Source organism: Piliocolobus tephrosceles, chromosome 1 (genome assembly GCF_002776525.5).
Source record: "Piliocolobus tephrosceles isolate RC106 chromosome 1, ASM277652v3, whole genome shotgun sequence".
Classification (NCBI taxonomy): domain Eukaryota; kingdom Metazoa; phylum Chordata; class Mammalia; order Primates; family Cercopithecidae; genus Piliocolobus; species Piliocolobus tephrosceles.
This window is the reverse complement of record NC_045434.1, coordinates 35,594,212-35,618,348: the sequence shown is the minus strand read 5'-3', so window position 1 is coordinate 35,618,348 and position 24,137 is coordinate 35,594,212. Positions and strand designations below refer to the sequence as shown.

General features: G+C 42.1%; 1 protein-coding gene and 1 pseudogene across 4 annotated transcripts in view; one reads left to right on the top strand and one right to left on the bottom strand.

Moving 5' to 3' along the window:
* FAM20B (FAM20B glycosaminoglycan xylosylkinase) overlaps positions 1-24,137 on the bottom strand; it is a 46,472-nt gene that overhangs the window by 20,958 nt on the left and 1,377 nt on the right. For 2 of the 4 annotated variants that reach the window (XM_023231249.1, XM_023231246.2), the window contains exons 2-3: positions 7,766-8,275; positions 1,590-1,676 (exon numbers count right to left, since the gene is read on the bottom strand). In XM_023231249.1, the coding sequence (XP_023087017.1) occupies positions 1,590-1,676; positions 7,766-8,142 (464 nt within the window). In that variant the 5' untranslated portion in view covers positions 8,143-8,275. Of the gene's footprint in view, positions 1-1,589; positions 1,677-7,765; positions 8,276-20,662; positions 21,080-24,137 lie in introns of those variants that run through there. The other 2 variants (XM_023231248.2, XM_023231247.1) reach the window with 2 other exon arrangements.
* On the top strand, positions 14,280-14,626 carry LOC116418799 (annotated as a pseudogene).

The following is a 24,137-nucleotide window of genomic DNA, read 5'->3' as shown; positions in this document are numbered from 1 at the left end:
TCTTATTGAGACAGCGTCCCACTCTGTTGCTCAGGCTGGAGTGCAATGGCGTAATCACAGCTCACCGCAGCCTCGACCTCCCAGGCTCAGGCAATCCTCCCTCCTCAGCCTCCCCACTAGTTGGAACTACAGGCACACACCACCACACTCAGCTAATTTTTGTATTTCTTTTTAGTAGAAACGGGGCTTCACCATGTTGCCCAGGCTGGTCTGGAACTCCCGGGCTCAAGTGATTCACCCACCTCAGCCTCCTAAAGTGTTGGGATTACAGGCATGAGCCACTGCATCAGTCATAAATTAATTTTTTAAAACAAATATTGTGAGCAATTTCTTTTAAAGTCGGCCAATATGGCCTGATGAAAGAGCTGGTCAGCAGAGTAACTGGGATACCAGACAGCTCAGCTGCAAGGTTCCTGACTACTAACCTGCTGGGGAAAAAAAAAAAAAAGAATTTTCCTAGTTAACTTACAAACTTATAATTCACATCTATTTTCTTTCTTTCTTTCTTTCTTTTTTAAAGACAGAGTCTCACTCTGTCGCCCAGGCTGGAGTGCAGTGGCACGATCTTAGCTCACTGCAACCTCTGCCTCCCAGGTTCAAGCAATTCTCCTGCCTCAGCCTCCCAAGTAGCTGGGACTACAGGTGCCTGTCACCATGCCCGGCTAATTCTGCGTATTTTAGTAGAGACAGGGTTTCACCATGTTGGCCAGGCTGATCTCAAACTCCTGAGCTCACGCAATCTGCCCACCTTGGCCTCCCAAAGTGCTGGGATTACAGGTGTGAGCCACTGCGCCCGGCCCTTTCCTTTTGTAATTATTCTGGTTTTTGAAGCTATGCATAGTTTGTATAAAGAACAATAAAACTCATAATATATTTCATGCTATATGTTTCCAGCACATGGGGATAAGTCAGCATTACTTACTTAAAATAAATATATAACAAAACAACAGGACAGCTAGGCCCAATTAATGACTAGTTCAATTCAGATATTTAAGTTCAAAGTTTATTTACCAAGAATATCTTCACTGATGATAATAACAGAGCAGGCCAGAAATGAAATGACCTAAAGAAGCATGGAATTAAAATACTTTAGTATTCCCAGTGCCAACCAAATTATGAGACTCATACAAGTGTAATGGAACTAGTCAATTAGCTATCTAAAAGGGGTAACAAGTTACTTACTAGTGTTGCATCCTTTTGTTGTTTTTTTTTTTTTGAGACGGAGTCTCGCTCTGTCACCCAGGCTGGAGTGCAGTGGCGCGATCTCAGCTCACTGCAAACTCCGCCTCCCGGGTTTACACCATTCTCCTGCCTCAGCCTCCCGAGTAGCTGGGACTACAGGCACCCGCCACCTCGCCCGGCTAGTTTTTTTGTATTTTTTAGTAGAGACGGGGTTTCACCGTGTTAGCCAGGAATGGTCTCAATCTTCTGACCTCGTGATCCCCCCGTCTCGGCCTCCCAAAGTGCTGGGATTACAGGCTTGAGCCACCGCGCCCGGCCTGTTGCATCCTTTTGAAGGAGTCCGTGAGTCCTCTTCAAGACATTTGAAAGTAAACAAAATGAACATAACCTGCTGTGATCATACGTACCTGTCCAAGTGAAAGGCTGCTACCTCTGCATTGTGTCTATCATAACCGGCATATGGTTCCCCTTCCACCACATAGTCTCGGCTGTACCTGCAAAGTGAATGGGCAGCACAGATGTATACATGGATTACACCAGTAACAGGTAACAGCACAAGTGCTAGAATATAAGCTTTAGCAAGCCTGATTCTGCTATAGTCACCTTCTCTGTCAACCCTGAGAACAACTGTGGATTAGCATGAATTGCTGTTAGATGGAGTGAAGATGAGGTAGAGAAAGAAACCAGAATTCTCTATCTACGTCGACGATCATTCTAAGAACAAAACACGAAAGATGTCATTTTGCCCCACTAGAGGGTTTTTGATGTAGTTTAAGTACAGATACAAGGTAGTCTTCTAGAAGGCAAGGACTGTCTTTGTACCACCAGCACAGTGTTATTAAGCACATAGCTGGTGCTTAATAAACGTCTACTAAAATGTTTATTAGACTGACCTGAAGAAATGAAGAAAAACGTGTAATTAAAACTTTTGCTGGCTAGGCACGGTGGCTCACACCTGTAATCCCAGCACTTTGGCAGGCCAAGGTGGGTGGATCACTTGAGATCGGTTGTTCAAGACCAGCCTCGCCAACATGGTGAAACCCTGTCTCTACTAAAAAATACCAAAATTACCCGGGTGCGGTGGTGAATGCCTGTAATCCCAGCTGCTCAGGAGGCTGAGTCAGGAGAATCGCTTGAATCTGGGAGGCGGAGGTTGCAGTGAACCGAGACTGTGCCACTGCACTCCAGCATGGGCAATGGAGTGAGGCTCTGTCTCAAAAAACCAAAACACAAAAAACTTTTGCTTACCAGAATGGCTGTGGCAAAGCTTATAAGAGAAATTTAAATTTGGGGGAAAATGGTCTGATATAACTCAACCTTTGTTAATGGGAAGGCAATGGTGCTTTTGAAAAAAGTTGTTTGAATAACCATTCTTGTTCTTTTTTTTAAGTTTATGATGATGTAGTACAAGGAGTCCTGGACTGGCAGTGGGAAGTGGGTGTGGCTGCCATTACTTGACTGGGTAAGCTTGAGCAAAACCTTTCTCTTCTCTGGGTCTCAGATTCCTTATTTACAATATTAGGGGCTGGACTAAGAAGTAATTTCTAAGGTCTCTTTCATCTCAAACTGCATTCTGATGATTTTCTATCATATGCGTGACATAAGCAAAGGATAATGAAGACTGGCATATTTCTTTCGACTAATCATTTTAAAAGATAGAATTTAAATGTGTTAATTGGGAAGAAAAAAAGCACTTAATTCACCTATGCTCTCTATTGGTCTCCTGCATTTCCTGAATGTAAAGGAGGCCTTTTAGGCTTTACAATGGACCTATGAAATAGAAATCAATTGAGACTGATGTGGAGAAGAAAAGTTCCACTAAGGATAGTTCACTCTCCCATGCTAAAACAGCAATAGGGAAGTGGAAAACAGTATAAAAGGCAGTGAACCTCAACTTAAATGACCTTAGAACATAAAGTGAAATTATCTCCACAAAACGTATCTTCAAGGCAAAATGATGAAGCATTTGTTAGAAGACAGCCACGTATCACCATGTGGTTGGGCACCAGTTTCTTCTTAGCATGGTCAATATACCCAAATGTATTTGTTTGTTTGTTCCTAGTGCAAAGGATTACTTAGGAATAATTTTTAAAAAGGTTTATATTAGCTACCTCTAAATTAAAAGTCAAATTTGAAATACCACTGCAGCAAAAAGCTGACACTATTCAGGTACTGTTCTCTCTACTACAGATGTAGGCTATCCTTGAATACTTTATTTTTAGTACTCCAGGGCAGCCACAGGAAGGTATGTGGTGAAGTGCAGTATGTTCCTTTCAGTGAAACATTAGAGAGCTTTCCAATCCATCTAAAGGCTGCTCAGAGTAAAATGCAAAAGCTTAAGAGAAATACAGGAACTTCGGGAGTGGGCAGGAGAGGAAAAGACGGCGGGAAGAGAAAAGGAGTAAGAATCAAAAGAATTACATTGAAGTCAGGCCTGAATCCTTAGCACATGTTTTGGTTGTGTGAAATACGGAAAATCAGAACTCTGGATGTCATTTTTCTCACCTGTAAAATGGACAGTTGAACTAGCTGATCTCCAAGGTCCCTTTTAGTACTTCCTAAGATTACTCATTCACTTCTACGTAGCTGCTCCTAGGCCCCTGCCTTCTTGTTCTTTTTCCAACATAACTGCCATTTTTGCCTGTGAAAATCAATTAATTCTAGAATGGAAATAGCTACATTAAAAAAAAAAATTACCCTTACTTACAATGTAAGGCAAAATGTAAATAAAAGTGTCACTGTATTCCTATATATATCATCTACCTATACGGTACACAACTTGTATCTCTGAGAGTAGGACATGGATAACCAGGCTCCAGAAATGTTAAAACCACAAGTGGCTATCAGAGAAAGGACTTAGATTCTCCTCTTACCAGAGAGTGATCCATCTTAAGTCACTGACAGAGCAGCAAAATTCATACAGTAACTGCCAATAAATCATTCCTATCCTTCTGCTGAAGGACATCAGAGGCTGACCAAGGACATTAATCTGCACTTACACCAGGACAAAATAGCCTCTGAAGCCCTGGGGGTCAGAACAGCATGTTTAGGGACTAGAGTCAATTTCTGCAAGCACTTAAACTTACACCCAGTTTCCCCAGCCTGTGATAGCTGCTGATATAAAGCAGCACAAGTCAGTATGTACACCGACTAAGAAAGTTAACACCTACGGCAGGGGCTGAAAAAAATCTTGCTGAGTTGGAGAGGAGAGTGCCCTGGAGCTGGGAGTGGACACAGGCTGTTTAGGAGATGATGGGGGAGCAGGGGACCAGAGTTTGACAGAAACAAAGAGCAAAGGTAGGATAAGGCTGAGCATAGAGAGGGGGACCAGACAGGGGCTTGACCTTAGGCTGTGGAGGCTGGGTTTTGTCTAGTGGGCAATGGGAAGTCCCTGGATGGTTTAAAGCTGGGGAACATAGTGATAATATGAGTCTTCTGGGGAAGAACGGAAGTGGTTTCCAGGATGGTCTGGAGGAGGGAGGTAATGAGAAGGCTGCAGTTGGTAGTAAGAGATACAAGATGATGCAAGAAGTGACTAAGGTTATGCATTTATCTGTTGCTACCTCCCCTACTCATCAGTCTGGCCTCTCCTCCCTCCACTTACATCTTGTCCAAACATTTCAAGCCTATCCTGCAAAGCACCTGGTTTAACACTGCACACTCTTGGGAATATCTGTCTTATAACACACTTCCTGCTGTCCCATCTCCCCTTCAATTCCCCAGTGTACAAGTGGTGGGTGTGACGAGGATCTCCTTTTTTTTTTTTTTTTTTTTTTTTGAGACAGAGTTTCGCTCTTGTTGCCCACGTTGGAGTGTAAATGGCACGATCTCAGCTCACTACAACCTCTGCCTCCTGGGTTCAAACGAATCTTCTGCCTCAACCTCCAGAGTAGCTGGCATTATAGGCACGTGCCTGGCTAATTTTTTGTAGTTTTAGTAGAAATGAGGTTTCAGCATGTTAGCCAGGCTGGTCTCGAACTCCTGACCTCAGGTGATCCACCCACCTCAGTCTCCCAAAGTGCTGGGATTACAGGTGTGAGCCCCTGCATCCAGCTGGATCTCCTCTTATTTAAACACAAAATGCTCACAACTCATCCCTTTATTTTATTTTATGTTTTTGAGATGGAGTTTTGCTCCTGTTGCCCAGGCTGCAGTGCAATGGCGCAGTCTCGGCTCACTGCAACCTCTGCCTCCCAGATTCAAGTCATTCTCCTGCCTCTGCCTCCTGAGTAGCTAGGATTACAGGCACACATCAAACGCCCAGCTAATTTTTTGTATTTTTAGTAGAGATGGGGTTTCGCCATGTTGGCCAGGCTGGTCTCGAACTCCTGACCTCAAGTGATCCGCCCACCTCGGCCTCCCAAAGTGCTGGGATTACAGGTGTGAGCCAGCATGCCTGGCCATCTCTTTATATAAAAATTTTATTTTTGTCTTTAGTTTGCCTTTTTCTATCACTCTGTTTATGCTGCTAATCTCTCAGGCCAAGAAGTCAAAGACCATACTTCAAAGCTAAATGCGATTTTTGATGATGGGTGCTCCACGTCATCACTTATGGGAAACAAACAAACTTAAGAGAATTCCGTGTGTGGCAGAATACAAGCTGCTTACAACTCTAACAAATCTGGGTTCAAACTTCCACACCACTGATTAATGTGAGATGACTTTGTCAAGTTAGTTACACTCGCTAAACCTCAGTTTCTTATTCTGGAAATAAGAACTGAAACTGTACACAAAGGTTAAACCTTCCTATAAGGGTTTAAAGGATTAACAGATACAAAAGTACTTAGTGTAATCCCTGGCAAATAGTGTGCGTTAAACAGAAATTAGATCCCAGGCCCACACAACCACTTCTGTTTTTGAGACAGGGTCTCACTGTGTCACCCAGGCTGGAGGGCCCTGGCATGAGCAAGGCTTGTTACGGCCTCAAACTCTCGTACTCAAGCAATCTTCCCCCCTTCCCACCTCAGCCTTCCAAGTAGCTGAGACTACAGGTGCACACCACCACGCCTGGCTAATTTTTTATTTTTTATAGAGACAGAGTCTCATTATGTTGCCCAGGCTCAAGTGATCCACCCACCTCGGCCTCCCAAAGTGCTGGGATTACAGGCATGAGCCACCAAGCCCAGCCCCAATCAAATTTTTATTCTCTGAAAGTCTACCACATTTTTTAACTTTCCTAATTTCCACATCACTGACATATACTTCCTAGTTCCAGACCAATAGTGATCCCTTCCATTTCTGGGCTCCCTATACATTCATGCTCTGACTGCCTTTTATTTACTAATAGTTGGGTAAGAAAGGGAGTTGAACTTTGTACATCTTTTCCCTACATTTCTTCTGCCACTCCAGAAAGAAATCTAAAGTCATGTTATAATTTTTTCAAAAGTTCTACTGAGGAATTAAAATAATGTTTAGTACACAAAAGATTTCAGACATTACAAACTTTGGGAATACTCACTGGTAACTACTCCCGGCAAAAGAATACAAATCACCATCATGATGTTAACCTAATTCAGATTCATACACTCAGAAAACGTTTTTAGAAAATTAACTATACTCTCACCCTCCAAGCTGTCTTGTGTAGAGAAATAAATAAATAAATAAATAAAAATAATTATATCACAGAATTGTCACACAAAATATCTCTGTAGATCCCTAGGAAGTCCAAAGGGATTACGAACAACATATACATTTAGTTACTAAGGTAACTAAAATGGCCCAATTCTTTACTTAAAACAGGTGAAAGAAACAATGGGCGACGTATAGAATAGCTGTGATCTGAAACACTGACACCAAAACCTGGTGAGGATGTGGAGCAACAGGAACTCTCATGCATTGCTGGTAGAAACACAAAATGGTATAGCTACTTTGGAAGATAGTTTAGCAGTTTTTTACAAAATGAAACGTACTCTTACCATGTGGTCCAGCAATTATGCTTCTGGTATCTATCCAAATGAGTTGAAAATTTATGTCCACACAAAAACCTGCACATGGATGTTTATAGCAGCTTAATTCACAATTGCCCCAAACTTGGAAGCGACCAAGATGTCGTTCAGTAAGTGAATGGATAATTAAGCTGTGGTACATCTAGACAATGGAATATTATTCAGTGATAAAAACAAATGAACTATCATGCCACAAAAAAAAAAAAAATGTAAAAACCTTAAATGCACTTTAGTAAGTGAAAGAAGCCAATGTGAAAGGGCTTACATACTGTGATTGCAACTATATGACATTCAGGAAAAGGCAAAACTATGGAGACAGTAAAAAGACCAGTGGGTTACCAGGTGTTCTGGGGCAGAGAGGGAAAAATGAGTAGGTAGGGGTTACCAGGTGTTCTGGGGCAGAGAGGGAAAAATGAGTAGGTAGGACACAGAGGATTTTTAGGGCAGGAAAACTATTCTGTATGATACTATAAACGCAGATTCATGTTAAGTGCTAGAAAAGACTTTAGAGATCTAGTCTACCCCTCTTATTTTACTGAAGAGACTTCCAAGAGAAGATGATAAAATAAATCTTATATAAATCCCAAGTTAAATCAATCAACCAACTAGCACATGCAGCTTCCCAGATGAAAACTTACCGCTTAGGTTTGAAAACAACTTTCTGTCCTCCTTCAAGTATCAGTAAGGCTTTCAGCTGTGTCCCTTTATAACCCACATCAGCTTTAATGATTTTCTTGGTGGCCATGGCATGCATGATTGCCCCCAGCTCTGGTGTCTCTTCAGGGTACACTTCCCGGGGAACCACCCACTGGGCTGCAATCTCCCAGGGAGACTGCAAGGTATGGTCCAGCTTGGGTGCCAGCTCCACCCGCAAGCCAGTCATCATTCGGTGAAAGGCCCTCTGGTCCTCCCGGTTGGCAGCTGATGTATCTAAGTTGTCAATCAGGAAAACTTTGGTGAAGATAAAAATGACAAGGAGAATTGCTAACAGCACGACTCGCTGCTTTAGCTTCATGTTGACCTCTTTTCCTTCTCCCCTGACCCACTCTTGCTCACTTATTAAGGAGAGCTGGTGGTGATGGTTAGCAAGAAGATTCCATGATTATACACATTGGTCCATTTCTTCACTGATGCACCTTCCACAGTTCCTGCAAGCCCAAGTACAAAGCAAAATTTGATCAAAAATTCTGTCCTTCCACCAGTGAATCTTTTGCAAGCCTCTAATACATGACTCACCCTTTTAGGCTTGCTAATCTTGAGCTCCAGAAGGTTCAATAATTTCAAATTAACTAGTCTGGAGAGGGACCTAAAGATGGCAGCAGCGGCCCATCTGGAGCAGCTGCTGCAAAGAAGCCAAGCTGCAGTGGGAGAGGCACGGCCAGGGCTGCACACTCCATGGAGCTGGCAGGAGCTGGGAACAGGCGGGAGCCCTGCCCTCTTCCAAGTTGTTGGAGCAGGGGTCCCATGCTCCTGGGTGCAGCTGCAGCCCCCAGCCACAGCTACACCCACAGGCTCAGAAATGCCACTCCTTCTGCCTGGCCTCTCTCCACTTCCAGCACCCACTCTGGGGTGGAGCAAAATTGTGGCCGAGCCCAGGTGATGTTGTGACCTGGCCAGGTATACATGTGGTTGGGGCAGTGCTGATACACCAGGCCCCTGCTATCTCAGCCCACTCTGGACTTTGGGCACCAATGAGCATAGGAGGGAGGCCAAGGAGGGAATGAGGATGGCTCAGTGTAGGCCTGCAGGCATCCCTTGCTGTGAACAGCCTGGGCACTGTGGATGACATGAATGGTGGTAGGAGGCAGGCTCCTGGGCTCCTGGGTTCCCAGTGAAGCCCCACCTTCAAGCCAGGGACGGCCTGAGGCATGGGGGCTGGGCTGTCAGTTCTGGTTAAGAGTCCAAAGACCAGAGTGAGAACTTACGGTGCTTTTTCTGGGCCCACCCATGGCCACCCATGGGCCAATCAGCACATACTGCCTCTCTTCTGAGCTCATAAAAACCCTGGACTCAGCCAGACTCAAACAGATGTCGGGACAACCTGTACGCAAAAGGGATCTACCCACTGTGGGTCTCCTGGCTGCAGAAAGAGCTACCCGCTTTGGGTCTCCAGAGAGCTGTTCTATTGCTCAGTGAAGCTCCTCTCCACTTTGCTCAGCCCCCAGTTGTCTGCATACCTCATTCTTTCTGGGCATGGGACAAGAACTCAGGGCCTACCAAATGGCAGGACTGAACGAGCTGTAACGCAAACAGGGCTGAAACACACCCCCTGCTCACCATGTGGTAGGTAATCAGAAAGAGAGAAGAGCTGGGGCCCTTTGGGGAGCTCAGACCTAGGGTCTCCCCAAGCCAGGGCTGTGACGCCCTCTTTGGAGTTCTGAGGTTCCTGGTGTCTCCAAGTTTCTGGATGCCCCCATGTTCCCCTTGTCCGGACACGGGCACCCGCAGCAGAAGCTGCATGTGATACTCTGGTCCAGCTGCAGCCTCACACAGAACTGGCAGCTGTGCTTATGCCTGGAGCTGCCTACCCCACCACAGCAGCCAGAGTGCCTGGCGGTGTGCAGTGGCCAGACCCCGTGCTAGTTTGTCCACATATCCCTCGCTACTATGCACCTGGCTTACCCTTGGCAGGTATGGGATCCAGGCTGGTAGTAAGAGCTGAGCACAGCCTGCAAGACTGAGTGGGTAGAACGAGCCCAGTGGGCACCAGCACTACTCAGGCAGAAGGCGCCACGGCCATGGCCACAGAGGTTTCTTACTGGCAAAGTGACACCCCAAGGATCCCGTGACACTAATAAGCAAGAATCACATATACTGAAAATTTTAAAGCAAATATTTCTATTTTAATTGGAATGTAAGCCATCTAGGAGCCATGAGGTTGGCTACACATGCCTAATAACCAAAACAATGAGAAAAAAAACACAACAAAAACAAAAGAGCAAGCTATACATAATTGTTTAACTCTCATTTTTTTTAACTTTCAAAATCCATAAAGGATTTTTGCATATCCCAAACCACCAGTATTTGGTAACTTTCCAATTCTCATTCTGGTAAGACAACAATTTCTAAAAATGCCAGAGGGTGCAGAGGAGAGTAATAGCTGTCTCTGAGTCCAAGTACTCAGCGATCCTGGACGTGTCATATCTGCTGCTCATGTATTTAAATACAACCCCAGACACATATTTCTACTTAGTCCTTCACCAATTATTTTTCAAAATTAAAATACCTGCAAACCATTGATAATCAAAACTGGGTACATTAAGTAAAGGGAAAAAAATATTCCCATACCATCTAGCTATTAGCAGAATATAACCAGAAAACTAATAAAGCCTGGTACTATAGCAACACTACTACATCTGGAATGGTCAGGCATATAACAACAAGGATATTCATGTCACAGACATAAAGAAGTGCTCCTTCTAGCATGGGGCTGACCACACTCTGGGCAATTCTTAAGTTAAAAGACTCCAAATACAAGATTTTTGCAAGGGGGTCAAGAACATACAACTCCATCTCATTTGCATCCTGAGAGGTTGCTTTCTCCTCCATAAGGCCATTTAAAAACATGGACAGGCTTGCTCTGCTCCGTGCCTACAAATAGCACAGCACTGAGGTAAGACAAAGATGACAAGAAGATAACAGGATGTTGCTTCACTCTCCAATTCATTTAACAACTCAAACCATTAATCCAAAAAATAAAACCAATACAAAAAAATAGAGCAAATGATTCAGGCTGAGACACTCCCCCTTAAACATGATACTGCTCCCCTAATAACAGCTTGAAACATAATCAAAAGCAGCCCATCAGAGCAACAATGTATTCTAAAGGCAACACCTTGCAGTGAGCCAGCTGAATGAAGTTTATTCTCAGTGATTAACCACTCCTTTTCTGTTCATTTCATGAAGGAAGCAGAAAGTGAGAGTTAATTTCAAATTCCAATTATCCCCCGCCACCTGTTTTGTTTCATCATCATCTCCCAGGGTACACAACACTATTAGCTGAAACAAAGGCAATTCAAGTGCATCTAAAATGTAATTGTGATGGTATCAAGTTTGGTGTGGAACTCAGTAAAACAGTTCCCTGTGATTACTGATAACAGCAGTGCAAGCAGAGATTTCAGAGATTTTTGCTAGTTTTAATGCAACCTAAACCACACAACTTTTTCAAGTACTTGTTCAACAGTACACTTCTCGGGTTGCGGAGATAAAAGGCAATATGGAAATCTAGTTGTATTGACAATCATTTCCTCAGCACCTCCAGATGCAACTAGCTACAAATGCAATACAATTCTGGCACAAAGGGGTCAGCTTAATAGGCTTTTACTTTCTACAGAACATCCTTCAGGACTAAAGTCTAGTTAACCCATAAATTTTTTTTTTCTTTTTTCTTTTTTTTTGAGATGTAGTTTCACTTTTGTTGCCCAGGCTAGAATGCAATAGTGCAATCTTGGCTCATCACAACCTCTGCCTCCCGGGTTCAAGTGATTCTCCTGCCTCAGCCTCCCAAGTAGCTGGGATTACAGACATGCGCCACCACGCCTGGCTAATTTTGTATTTTTAGTAGAGACAGGGTTTTTCCATGTTGATCAGGCTGGTCTTGAACTCCCGACCTCAGGTGATCCGCCCGCCTCGGCCTCCCAAAGTGCTGGGATTACAGGCATGAGCCACTGCGCCCGGCCAACCCATAAACTTTTAATGGTATTGCTCATTCATTTAGAATGAAGAAAATCCTCCTCCTCATGCTATATAAATATATCCAAACATTTTGCACAAACGTTAGAGCTGTGGTTTTTTTGTTTTGTTTTTAATCATCAATGCAATAAGAAGTTCTAACAGCTCCAAAATTCAGATAAGAAAAACAGTTCAATTCCCCAATCCAAGTTTGTCCTTTTAAGTTTTGAAACTTATTTCAAAACTTCTCCTTTTGAAGAGGCCTCAGAAGAACACATTCATCAATTCAGGGCCACAAACAATTCACTCACTCAGGTTAGAAATTTACATTAAGGGAATTGGCTGGGGGCAGTGCCTCATGCCTGTAATCCCAATACTTTGGGAAGCCGAGGCGGGGGGGGGGGGGGGGGATCACCTAAGGTCAGGAGTTCAAGACCAGCCTGGACAACACAAAAATTACCTGGGCGTGGTGGTGAGCACCTGTAATCCCAGCTACTCAAGAGGCTGAGGCAGGAGACAACCGCTTGAACCCGGGAGGCAGAGGCTGCAGTGAGCTGAGACTGTGCCACTGCCCTCCTGCCTGGGCGACAGAGCAAGGCTCTGTCTCACAAATTAAATAAATAAATAAATAAATAAATAAAAATAAAGAGAGAAAGAAATCAAGCAAGCAAGCAAGAAAGAGATTTATATTAAGGGAACTGAAGGGTTCAATTGTATTATTTCACTATTTACTTCTGCAGAGTCTAAGTGAGGGCAGCTTAAAATAAAAGAGGCTAAACAAGTTTTCATGTTTGTGATTATAGTCACCACATTCTGGTAGAATGAGTAACAGTGCAATTTGTCATTGTTCTTTACAACCATCTTTTATTTCCATAGCCACCAACTTCAGTGCTCATCACCTTCCTTTGGACCACAGAAAGAACTGATGCCTGAGCCTCCAGGTTCTCCAATCCAGCCTAAATAATGCAGCCAAAATCATTTCTCAAATCACTCAATGACCTCTGATTCTAGATTCCTTGGCAAGGCATTAAAGCTGTATCCTAAATAGCTTCCAATCTAGACATCAATCCCATTGTTCCTCTTCTCAGCTTTAGTCACAAGGGATCAACTGAACATGCCGTGGTCCTCCTCCTGATGTGTAGGTGCCCTTTGCTTCTGTCATTCCTTACACTGTAGTCCCTCAAAATTCCTCCTTCTCTTACCCTTTCTTTCAATCTCCTCCTGATAAAGTCTAAGCCTCCCTTCAAGGCTTATCTCCAAGACCATCTCTAAGACAATTTTTGGTCCCTCCTCACACTCTTAAAGTCACTTCTCCCTCCTTTCGGCCAGTACTTAACTACATTTGGCCTTGTATAATAGCTTATTGTAATAGTTCTTAATTCTCCTTTCAGAATCTTGGCTCCTTAGAATGATCCCCTTTACTCTTTTATATGTGAGAGAGGAGAAAGTATCCAAGACAGGGTTTCCATGACATATAATCTTCCCTTTTTAATTTGGGACAAGGAGCATACTATATTCTGCAAACTGGACTTTTCCAAAGATTCCCCATTTCAGACACTAAGGAAATAAAAGCAAATTCACTGGGTATATTCAAACTATTCACAAAAACCTCACTTACATTCCCAGAAGAATGTGCCTGCTCTATATCACACCCTCAGCTCCTCCGATAAATGCTTCAAACAGTGCAACAATGTCCAGTTATATTACGGTCATTTATTTTAATGTTTCTGTTATGCAGAACAGAAACTACCTCAAAGAACAAATAAACTCAAGGTAGTAATATAACTTTAAAAGTGTTAAATATAAAAAAGGCCGTACAAATAGCATAACTGTAAATAGTTTTCACATGAAAAGCTAGCATAAACTCCCAACCTGGAGTTCTGGAAAGTAGATCTTTATAAGGAATTTTCCTACTGAACCCTGGTTTCAGCCTTAGCTCCATCAGCTACATGCGGCTTGCTACAGAGGCTAATTTACTTATTTACTTTCTTTTTTTATTTTGAGAGAGTCTCGCTCTATCGCCCAGGCTAAAGTGCAGTGGTGCTATCTCGGCTCACTGCAACCTCCACTTCCTGGGTTCAAGCAATTGTCCTGCCTCAGCCTCCCAAGTGGCTGGGATTACAGGTGTGAGCCACCACACCCGGCTAATTTTTGTATTTTTAGTAGAGATGGGGTTTTGCCATGTTGGGCAGGCTGGTCTTGAATTCCTGACCTCAAGTGATCTGCCCACCTCGGCCCCCCAAAGTGCTGGGATTACAGGTGTGAGCCACCACACTCAGCTGGCTAATTCACTTTCATTCTACCTACACACACACAACACACACACACTCTCATCCTTCTCATTTGATAAATATTGTATAAGGGCAAACTTAAGACTATGAAGTTGTTTTCTAAGAAGAGATATAGATTTCACAGAAAAAAAGTGAGGTCTTAATGTAAAGTCTTCTTTTAAGAATCTCCTCTCCAGTCCATGCCTCCAAAATGACAAAGAAAAGAAGGAACAGAGATCATGTCAAAAAGGGCCACAGCCACGTGCAACCTATTTGCTGCATGAACTGTGCCTGATGTGTACCCAAGGACAAGGCCATTAAGAAATTCATCATTTAAAATACAGTGGAGGCCACAGCAGTCAGGGACATTTCTGAAGAAGCATCTTTGATGCCTATATGCTTCCCAAGCTGTTTGTGAAGCTACTTTACTGTTTGAGTTGTGCAATTCATAGCAAAGTAGTCAGGAATCAATCTCATGAAGCCCACAAGGACCGAACACCCCTACCCCGATTTAGACCTGTGGGTTCTGCCCCACAACCCCCACCAAAGCCTGTGTAAGGAGCTGAGTCCTTAAAGACTGAAGACAGACCATTCTCTGGAGAAAAATAAAATGGAAATTGTGCTTAAAAAAATCTGGCTGACGGTAGAGGAACATTTACAGAAAAGCATGTTGGTGTGGGGGGTCTACAGATCATGTGATAAATCTCAATGTATGTGGCTGCTGAGGAACATGAGAACACCTGGCCTTAACACTTACTACCTTACTAGAGAGTCCTACAAGCCACTAATGAGATTCCAAGCCTTATTAGAAGTATCCCCTTGAATCGCCCTTTGATTAAGTGACAAGCTCACAATACTACCTCTGAGGTCATAGAGAAGAAATAAATACCAATCTCTGCTCATAGCAACTAAAAGTGAAAGCTATGGTAAAAGGAAACGTTAAGTTTCACTTTTTGTGTTTCTAATTTAAGGATCAAATCAGGTTCTTATGATTTAAGTAGAATGTAACATGCCTTGTAAACGTAAAGCACCACAAGGGAAATGTTCACTAAGAATGTTTCAAGCAGAAGACTAATAACAAAGGAGATCTGAGGCAAAGGGGTGGGATTTCCTAACTGGTATAGAATTATATTTATGCACACAATCTCTTTGCCCTTGATCCTGAGTAGGAACTACAAGGATCCTTTTATAAAACTCTTTGGTAATTGTTGGTTTCAGTAAAACTCTGAAGGTTTGGTGAGTATAGGAGGTAAGACTTGAATTTGAGTTTTTTGTTGACTGTCTGCAAAGACAGACACTAACAATTTCTCCTATCAAAAGGTGGAGTCAGGGCCAAACACGTTGGTTTACACCTGTAATCCTAGCACTTTGGGAGGCTGAGGCAGAAGGACTGCTTGAGCCCAGGAATTCGAGACCAGCCTGGGTAACACAGAGAGACGCTGTCTCTATTATAAAAACAAAAAAACAAAAAAACAAAAAAGAGAGAGAGAGAGAGACAGAGAGAGAGAGGTGGAGTCTGTTTTTCCTCCCCGTGAATCTGGGCTGGCTTTGTAACTTGCTTTGACAATAGAATGTTGTGGAAGTGACTGTGTGCCAGTTCTGGGCGTTGGCCTTAAGAGATATGGCAGCTTCCACTTTCACAGGATCTAGCTACCATGTAAAGAAGCTCAAGCTAAGACTACCAAATGACAAGTGATCTATATGGAGAGAGAGGTCCAGCCAACCCTTGGCTATCCTGGTCACCCCAGCTGAAGTGCCAGACATGAAGATGACACTTTCACGGACATTCCAGTTCCAGTTGTGGTCTCGCAGAAAACATTCACTGTGGTGACCCCAGCCTATATGATGTGGGCAGGAACACGTGAGACCAGATGACCTATAAAATTATAAGAAATAACAGGCCGGGCGCAGTGGCTCACACCTGTACTCCCAGCACTTTGGGAGGCCAAGGTGGGCAGATCACCTGAGGTCAGGAGTTTGAGACCAGCCTGGCCAACATGGTGAAACCCATCTCCACTAAAATACAAAAAATGAGCCGGGCATGGTGGCACACACCTGTAGCCCCAGCTACTCGAGAGGCTGCGGTAGGAGAATCGCTTGAACCCAGGAGGCGGAGGTTGCAGTGAACTGACATCACGCCATTGCACTCCAGCCTGGTGACAGAGCAAGAGTCTGTGAAAGAGAGGAGAGGGGAGGGGAGGGGAGGAGAACCAACAAATCATTGTCTTAAGCCACTATTATTTTGAGGTAGTTTGTGAAACCCAACATTCTCACATCTCTTCTGCCCCCATCAACTCCTGTTGGGGATACTAAAAATACCAGGGGAGAAGACATAGGGAAATAAATTATGTGGCTAAAAACAATTATCTTAGGGAGGGGGTAATCACTAAATTAACCATTAAGTACAAATAAAAATTGGTTTGATATGTTGTTAGGTCATATTTGTATATGATTATTAACGGCTTCTGAGGAGCAATATACTTGTTATAAAAGTCGTATGTCATTTACATTTTTCTGTCTTCATTGTATATATTTAGAAAGATACATAATTAACAAAGTCTCTTAAAGGCACCACAAGAAGAAATATACTCTCAACTGGATCATTTACTAAAATCCACTTGCATACTTCAGAGCCCTAGTTAGACTTAAAGCGCAGAGCAATCAAGGCTAACCTCACACATTCACACATCGACACAAGTCCGGTTTATAAAAGCCTAACTTCTGTACTTCAGCCAAAGCATAAATAGCAAAAATCACATCTTTAAGTGCAAAAAAGGTTAGACACACACACGCTTTTACCGTGGATTGTCTGGTATACTGTCCTTTTGATTTTTAACTAGCAGTGAGAGTAGGGTACTGTGCATACTATTATTAGCTGTTACAAGTTTACATCCCCTGTTCCCTAGAAATAAATGTAGTCTCTCCTGATGGTTAGGGGCAGTGATAAGTAAAATTAACAGCATTTAGAAATCTTTTAGTATTGTGTGACAGTCAAGATGTCCAGAATGTCAAAACCTCCAATATTAAACAGCATTAAGTGTTTATTATCTCAGTAAATGCTCAGTACCCTGGGAAAACCAGCCCACTCCTGCTTTGCTGCCTGCCACAACAGCACACTATTCTCCTTTCATCTTCACATGAGGGTCTTCAACTAAAAATAAAAACTAATACCAAGTAATAGCATTAATCAGTATCTACAGATATTTTTTCTTCCTTTCTCTGCTAATTCTCCACTTAAGAAATAGCTTCTTAATTCACCTTTTTATTTTAAATATAAGCTTTCTGTAGCAGAGGGGTTAAAAGCGTGTCCTCTGGATTCAGAATGCTGGATGCTTCCTTTACCACCTAATGTGGGTCTTGGGAAAGAGATTTAACTTCTGACCTCTCTGGGTCTCAGTTTCTGCATATAAAAAAAAATGAAACAAGAATACTATTACCTAACTCACAGGGTTGTTAAAAATGAATGAGCCAGCTACTTGGGAGGCTGAGGTTGCAGTGAGCCAAGATCATGCCACTGCACTCCAGCCTGGGCGACAGAGCAAGATCCTGTCTCAAAAAAAAAAAACAAAAAACAAAAAAGATTGAGACCTCTACATGTATTGTGCTAAGATTAGTGCCTGGATGACCCACAGCAATCACTTGTTAGTCATTATCACCATACCAAAACCCAAAGATGACCTCCTGAGAGGAGAAAAATGACAAAGAAAACCCTCATTGGAATCAATACATCATAATGTTGTCTTCTTGGTTACAGAGTGAGGGGCCAAATCCACATACTGCATTACTAAGAGTTTAGTAGTAATTAGTAGTCTTGTATTCTGAACCAAATTCTTGCCTAAATTCGAGAGGTAGATAAGACTATGCAAATAGATATCTTCAGAGTGCGTGTCATGCAAAGCAGAAGACTGGGAGGCTGTCACTAATTTGGCCAACCTGTTTCTCTTCTCTACAAAGTTCAATTCTACCACATTCAATGTAACTGAAACAGATGGGAAGCATGAACTTTTCCCACTTCACAAAAAAAGGCTAAAATAGAATGCCTTTCACAACTGTTTTCAGTTTGGAAATTTAGTTCTGTGTTTTAAAGATGATAGCTTTTGATGTGCTAAAGCCCTTAAGATAAGCCTTAAGAGTAATTTAAGAGTACAGGTATACAAAATCTACTTCTCACATAATCCAAATTGGTACAAGTGTCAAGTTTTCCTTACTGTTTTCACTTCCATTTAAACATTTATTTACATCTGTAAACTCAGAACCCCTTGTGTGAAATTCTCTAACAAGTTCCCTCTGAAGGAAGGCAACTAAAACCATCACCAGGCATTAATGAAGCATTAAGGTAGTCTTTCTTGCTAGGTGTGAAAGTAAAAATGAAATAGGCAATAACTGAATAATTTCAATAAGTGAACTGAAAAAAATAAATCCCTGCAACCTGTCCCATTTAAATCTTGATTTAGGGCAACGCTCTTCCGTGAAAAATGAAAAGAAAAAAACTTTAGCTCATACTGCTGGCAAGTTCTGTTCTAAAAAACCCACACACACAGTAATCTTGACACTACGTGGAAATGAGTAACAATTTGCATTTTCCTTTAAATAAACCAGGTATAATGAAACTTTCCAAGTTCCAGGTATTTCACAGCTCAACTGTCAGTATAGAACCACCATTTAAGGCTAGATCATAGAAGGTAATTCCTGCATAGTGCTGAAATACAGAATTACAAATACAATAACATTTTCCTTCAGCTTTTCATATGCTTTCCATCTTTAGTGTTCAATTCGTTACAGTTCTTGGAAAACCACATAAACTTTATACAACAATAGACCTCACATTTTTAGCCTTATATTCTATGGTACGTCAAGCTGACAGCCCACACAGGAGATCACTTTCAGAAACAGTAGAACCTCAAACAGATCTGTGCTGAAATTATGGCTAGGTGGCTCCAGGCATGATCCCTCTGTTATAATATGAACACACATACACACACACTTTTTTTTTTTTTTTGGGCACATCTGTCTTTTCTTTTCTTTTCTTTTTTTTTTTTTTGAGACAGAGTCTCGCTCTGTCACCCAGGCTGGAGTGCTGTGTCCAGATCTCAGCTCACTGCAAGCTCCGCCTCCCGGGTTCACGCCATTCTCCTGCCTCAGCCTCCCAGGTAGCTGGGATTACAGGCGCCGCCACCTCGCCCGGCTAGTTTTTTGTATTTTTTAGTAGAGACGGGGTTTCACCGTGTTAGCCAGGATGGTCTCGATCTCCTGACCTTGTGATCCGCCCGTCTCGGCCTCCCAAAGTGCTGGGATTACAGGCTTGAGCCACCACGCCCGGCCTATCTTTTCTAATATACTGTGAGTTTTTTGAGGATGGGATAGATTTTATTCATGCTTTGTACTTCCAAGTAACTTAGCATAGTGCAGGGCCTGTTAAGAGGTATCTGATAAGTGTTTGTGGAATAAAAGGAGAGAAGGGCAAGGGAGAAAGACTTTTAGGGTTATAAGAATTTCTTCTAAACTGACAGCTCTCTGGTTTAAAGACTGCCTCTTTCAGAGACATGGGGAAATAAGTCCTACAATGAATTCAGGTATACAGTATATAAAAGATGCAGAAACATTGAATATGTATACCAATTATATGCACTCAATTTAAAGTTGCCACCTTCTGTATATCCTGCTTCCGCCTTTCAAGGCCACCACTATTGCCAACCTGGTTCCTAGTATTGGCTGGGATTGAGAATAAAGACAATTTGGAAATACTAAAAGGAAGAAAGGAGGCTGTCTAACACACTGCCCAAGGATGATACAAGACAGGGCTGAAATCAGATCTTCAAGTATTATTCGCAGTGCTTTCCAAAACAAGAATCCACACGAGTAAGTACTTTCATATTATTTTGGTTTTTTTCTACAGAAAGAACTACAGGAACATAAATGCACCTATACAGAGCACAAGTTCACAATCTATACCAACGATAAGAAACAAACAAAAAAGGTCTCTGGGCAACAAAAACAGTGGTTACAAAGTTCGTACCCTAATACTCGGAGAAGAGCAGGCTGAACATAACTAAGCCTATTTAGCTGCTTTACATTCAATGTCAGGAAGCTCCTACTCCACAGATAAGAAGCTGCAAATTTAAAAGAGGGCAGCAGGGATACTAACTAGCAAAAGAGCAGCTTTCCACCACCGAAAGAAGACAGACTGACAATTGAATCCAACTCAAGTAGATTCAATAATTCAAAAAGCAGAGAGGACAACCTACATTTTTAAATCATCTCAGAGCCTCACTCAACTACTGCCAGTCTGCTAGTAACAATAACCAAAGCATATAATACACCATAAAAATTTTTCCACAAAAGGTATAACTAAAAAAAAATTTCGTATATAATACCTTATTTCCCAACAACATTAGGTAAATGAGGCATTGCCATGTATATAAAGCAGAAAGTTAACATTTGAGAGCATGGAATGATAGACTTCACTGCCTCCCTCTGTACTTGGTTCTGTCCTCTTTACACAATCATAATTTCATATTCCTTGACCTGCCTTTATAACATGCCCAAGTTAGCACCCTCTTCTCTAAAGGGGTTATCTTGCCAGAAAGTACAGACCTTAAACACATACCAAAGTTCAAGGTCTCTTTTCTGCATCAGCTTACATTTTTCTTATCTCATACTGGGATGACAGATGCACCCCCTTGATTCTTTACATCGCAGATAGGCATTTCTTCTCTTGTTTTTGATAAGAAAGACCAAATCAGAAGTCAGATCTTCGCATTATGTTCTCTTCTACGCAGCTTGAGCAGTCATGCTGACATTATAAGTTAGTCAGAAGCTGGTTCCAATAGCAAAGTAAGCTTCTGTTCTGCAGCCCAGGCCTATGTTAATGAATTCATTAGTACTTGGGGTTACAGTGACAGCTGAAGGAAAACAGGAAGATATATGTAGGTGTAGAAGAAGGAACTGCTGGAGAAGTACTCTAAGAAGGGAAAACTCCCCCTCTTCCACCTTCAAAATAAGGGACAAGGGCAGTCAGGTCAATGTTATTTGGCATGCCCGTTACCAAGAGCTCTAAGTTCTTCTATTAATGCAAAAACACTGGCTATCAATCCAACTGCCCAATTAGCCTAGCCAGAACAGACTGCAGGAGCAAGGTTGTGAAGCTGCACCTGACTGGAACCGCACAGGCTACTCCCAGGCTGCAGGTGGCTTAGAATCACAGAAGCAAATAACACAACTCTACAGCATATTTTGAACAGTAATCTGAAACACATTTTCTAGGCTTTTTTTCTTTTGACAAAAAGAGGAACTAAACAATTTAGTATGTACATTAGAATATTTTCCCTTCCCTCATACTGTTTTCCATTTATTCATTCAACTGACAAATATTTATTGTACACCTTCTACATACAGGCACTGTCAGGTGCAGAGAGAAAAATACACAGATACACAGATTACTGTAACAATTACAACCAACTGTAGGGCCTCATTGTAACTGTGCTCCCCATCCCAATCCACAAAACCACCTGGCACTTAGTCCCAGAAGGACCTGACATTCAGATTCACAAGACAGTCTCTCTTTTTTTTTTTTTTTGGTTGTATTTTGAAATGGAGTCTCGCTCTGTCACCAGGCTGGAGTGCAGTGATGCAATCTTGGCTCACTGCAACCTCTGCCTCCTGGGTTCAAGCGATTCTCCTGCCTCAGCCTCCTGAGTGGCTGGGACTACAGGCGTGCACCACCACGCACAGCTAATTTTTGTATTTTTAGTAGAGATGGGGTTTCACCATGTTGGCCAGGATGGTCTCGATCTCTTGACCACGATCCGCCTGCCTTGGCCTCCCAAAGTGCTGGGATTACAGGTGTAAGCCACCACACCCTACCAACTGTCTTTTTATGTATTCTTACAGAATACGAAGAATGCCCTCCTGCTTCTGTTATGAGATTGTGGCAATCACCAAGAGACAACCTCTGTGGTTAGCTTTTATTTTATAATCTTTTATATCATGGAATTATTTTATGTTAAATTGATAATTCCTTGACTTTTAGTTCATTCTCTTGATTTCCATTTGTAGATTCCAGCCCTTTCACACAACCTTAAAAGTTTCTGCTTCTTATCTCTTCTGAATTTTAAATTCCTAAATGAAATTTTCTGTTCCTTTACTTTCAGGGCATACTTCAGTTTCCTACACTTTATGTGTCTACCATTTCACTGGCATGAAACCCTAAACTAAAGGTTGTCTCTTGGTGATTGCCACAATCTCATAACTGAAGCAGGAGGGCGTTCTTTGTATTCTGTAAGAATACACAAAAAGTCAATTGGTCCGGTGCAGTGGTTCACACCTGTAATCCCAGCACTTTGAGAGGCCGAGGCAGGCGGATCATGGTCAAGAGATCGAGACCATCCTGGCCAACATAGTGAAACCCCATCTCTACTAAAAATACAAAAATTAGCTGTGTGTGGTGGTGCACGCCTGTAGTCCCAGCTACTCAGGAGGCTGAGGCAGGAGAATCGCTTGAACCCAGGAGGCAGAGGTTGCAGTGAGCCAAGATTGCATCACTGCACTCCAGCCTGGTGACAAGAGCGAGACTCCGTCTCAAAAACAACCAAAAAAAAAAAAAAAAAAAAAGGAGACTGCCTTGTGAATCTGAATGTCAGGTCCTTCTGGGACTAAGTGCCAGGTGGTTTTGTGGATTGGGATGGGGAGCACAGTTACAATGAGGCCCTACAGTTGGTTGTAATTGTTACAGTAATCTGTGTATCTGTGTATTTCTCTCTCTGCACCTGACAGTGCCTGTATGTAGAAGGTGTACAATAAATATTTGTCAGTTGAATGAATAAATGGAAAACAGTATGAGGGAAGGGGAAATATTCTAATGTACATACTAAATTGTTTAGTTCCTCTTTTTGTCAAGAAAAAAAAAGCCTAGAAAATGTGTTTCAGATTACTGTTCAAAATATGCTGTAGAGTTGTGTTATTTGCTTCTGTGATTGTATGGTGTTCTAAGCCACCTGCAGCCTGGGAGTAGCCTGTGCGGTTCCAGTCAGGTGCAGCTTCACAACCTTGCTCCTGCAGTCTGTTCTGGCTAGGCTAACTGGGCAGTTGGATTGACAGCCAGTGTTTTTGCATTAATAGAAGTATCTGCCTTTAGGGTTTTACACCAATGAAATGATAGACACACAAAGTGTAGGAAGCTGAAGTCTGCCCTGAAAGTAAAGGAACAGAAAATTTCATTTAGGAATTTAAAATTCAGAAGAGATAAGCAGCAGAAACTTTAAGGCTGTGTGAAAGGGCTGGAATCTACAAATGGAAATCAAGAGAATGAACTAAAAGTCAAGGAATTATCAATTTAACATAAAATAATTCCATGATATAAAAGATCATAAAAATAAAGATGATAGAAACAGTGATTTTTCTCTAATCTTAAGAACCAAAAAGAAAAGCTGGGCATGTGTTTTCTAGATTCCATTAATTCACCAAAACATAGCTATTGTTCTGCTGGTTCTAGAGAAACGAATAGAGCGTACCAATGTCACATTTTCACCAGCCAGAAAAGAAATGCTGTGAACTCCAAGATGTCTTGATCATCTTTAACCTGTATCCATATTTATCACTGTACTTTATCATCAGTGAGGCTGAGAGTCTGAATTATTATACTTGTGTGTGCCTTTTTATTCTCCTTTGATAAGCAATTTCAAATGGGAAAGGGACTCCTGCTGACTGATTCCATGGTACGGTTCTAGAGGCCAAAGTCCAACATCTTTGCAAACTTTAGAAAAGTTATTAATAGAAAACATTGATTTTAAATCTCCCTGAGATTGGCTATGAGTCTGGGCAAATAATTTAGCATCTTCACCATTTGTACCTCAGTTTCTCAAAGACAGTCGTGATAACAAATCCTATTTGAGGAACTGCTCTAAGCTTAGCTCAAAGATCCTGCATAAACTCAAATGTTTGTAATACATAAGCACACTGAGATCTCTAACCAGATTTTTAGAAATCAACGCCAGTGAAATTTATGCAAGAATTTACAATGCAAGAAGATAGGCGTGGCTAACAAATGGCAATCTTAACTTGTACCAGATTA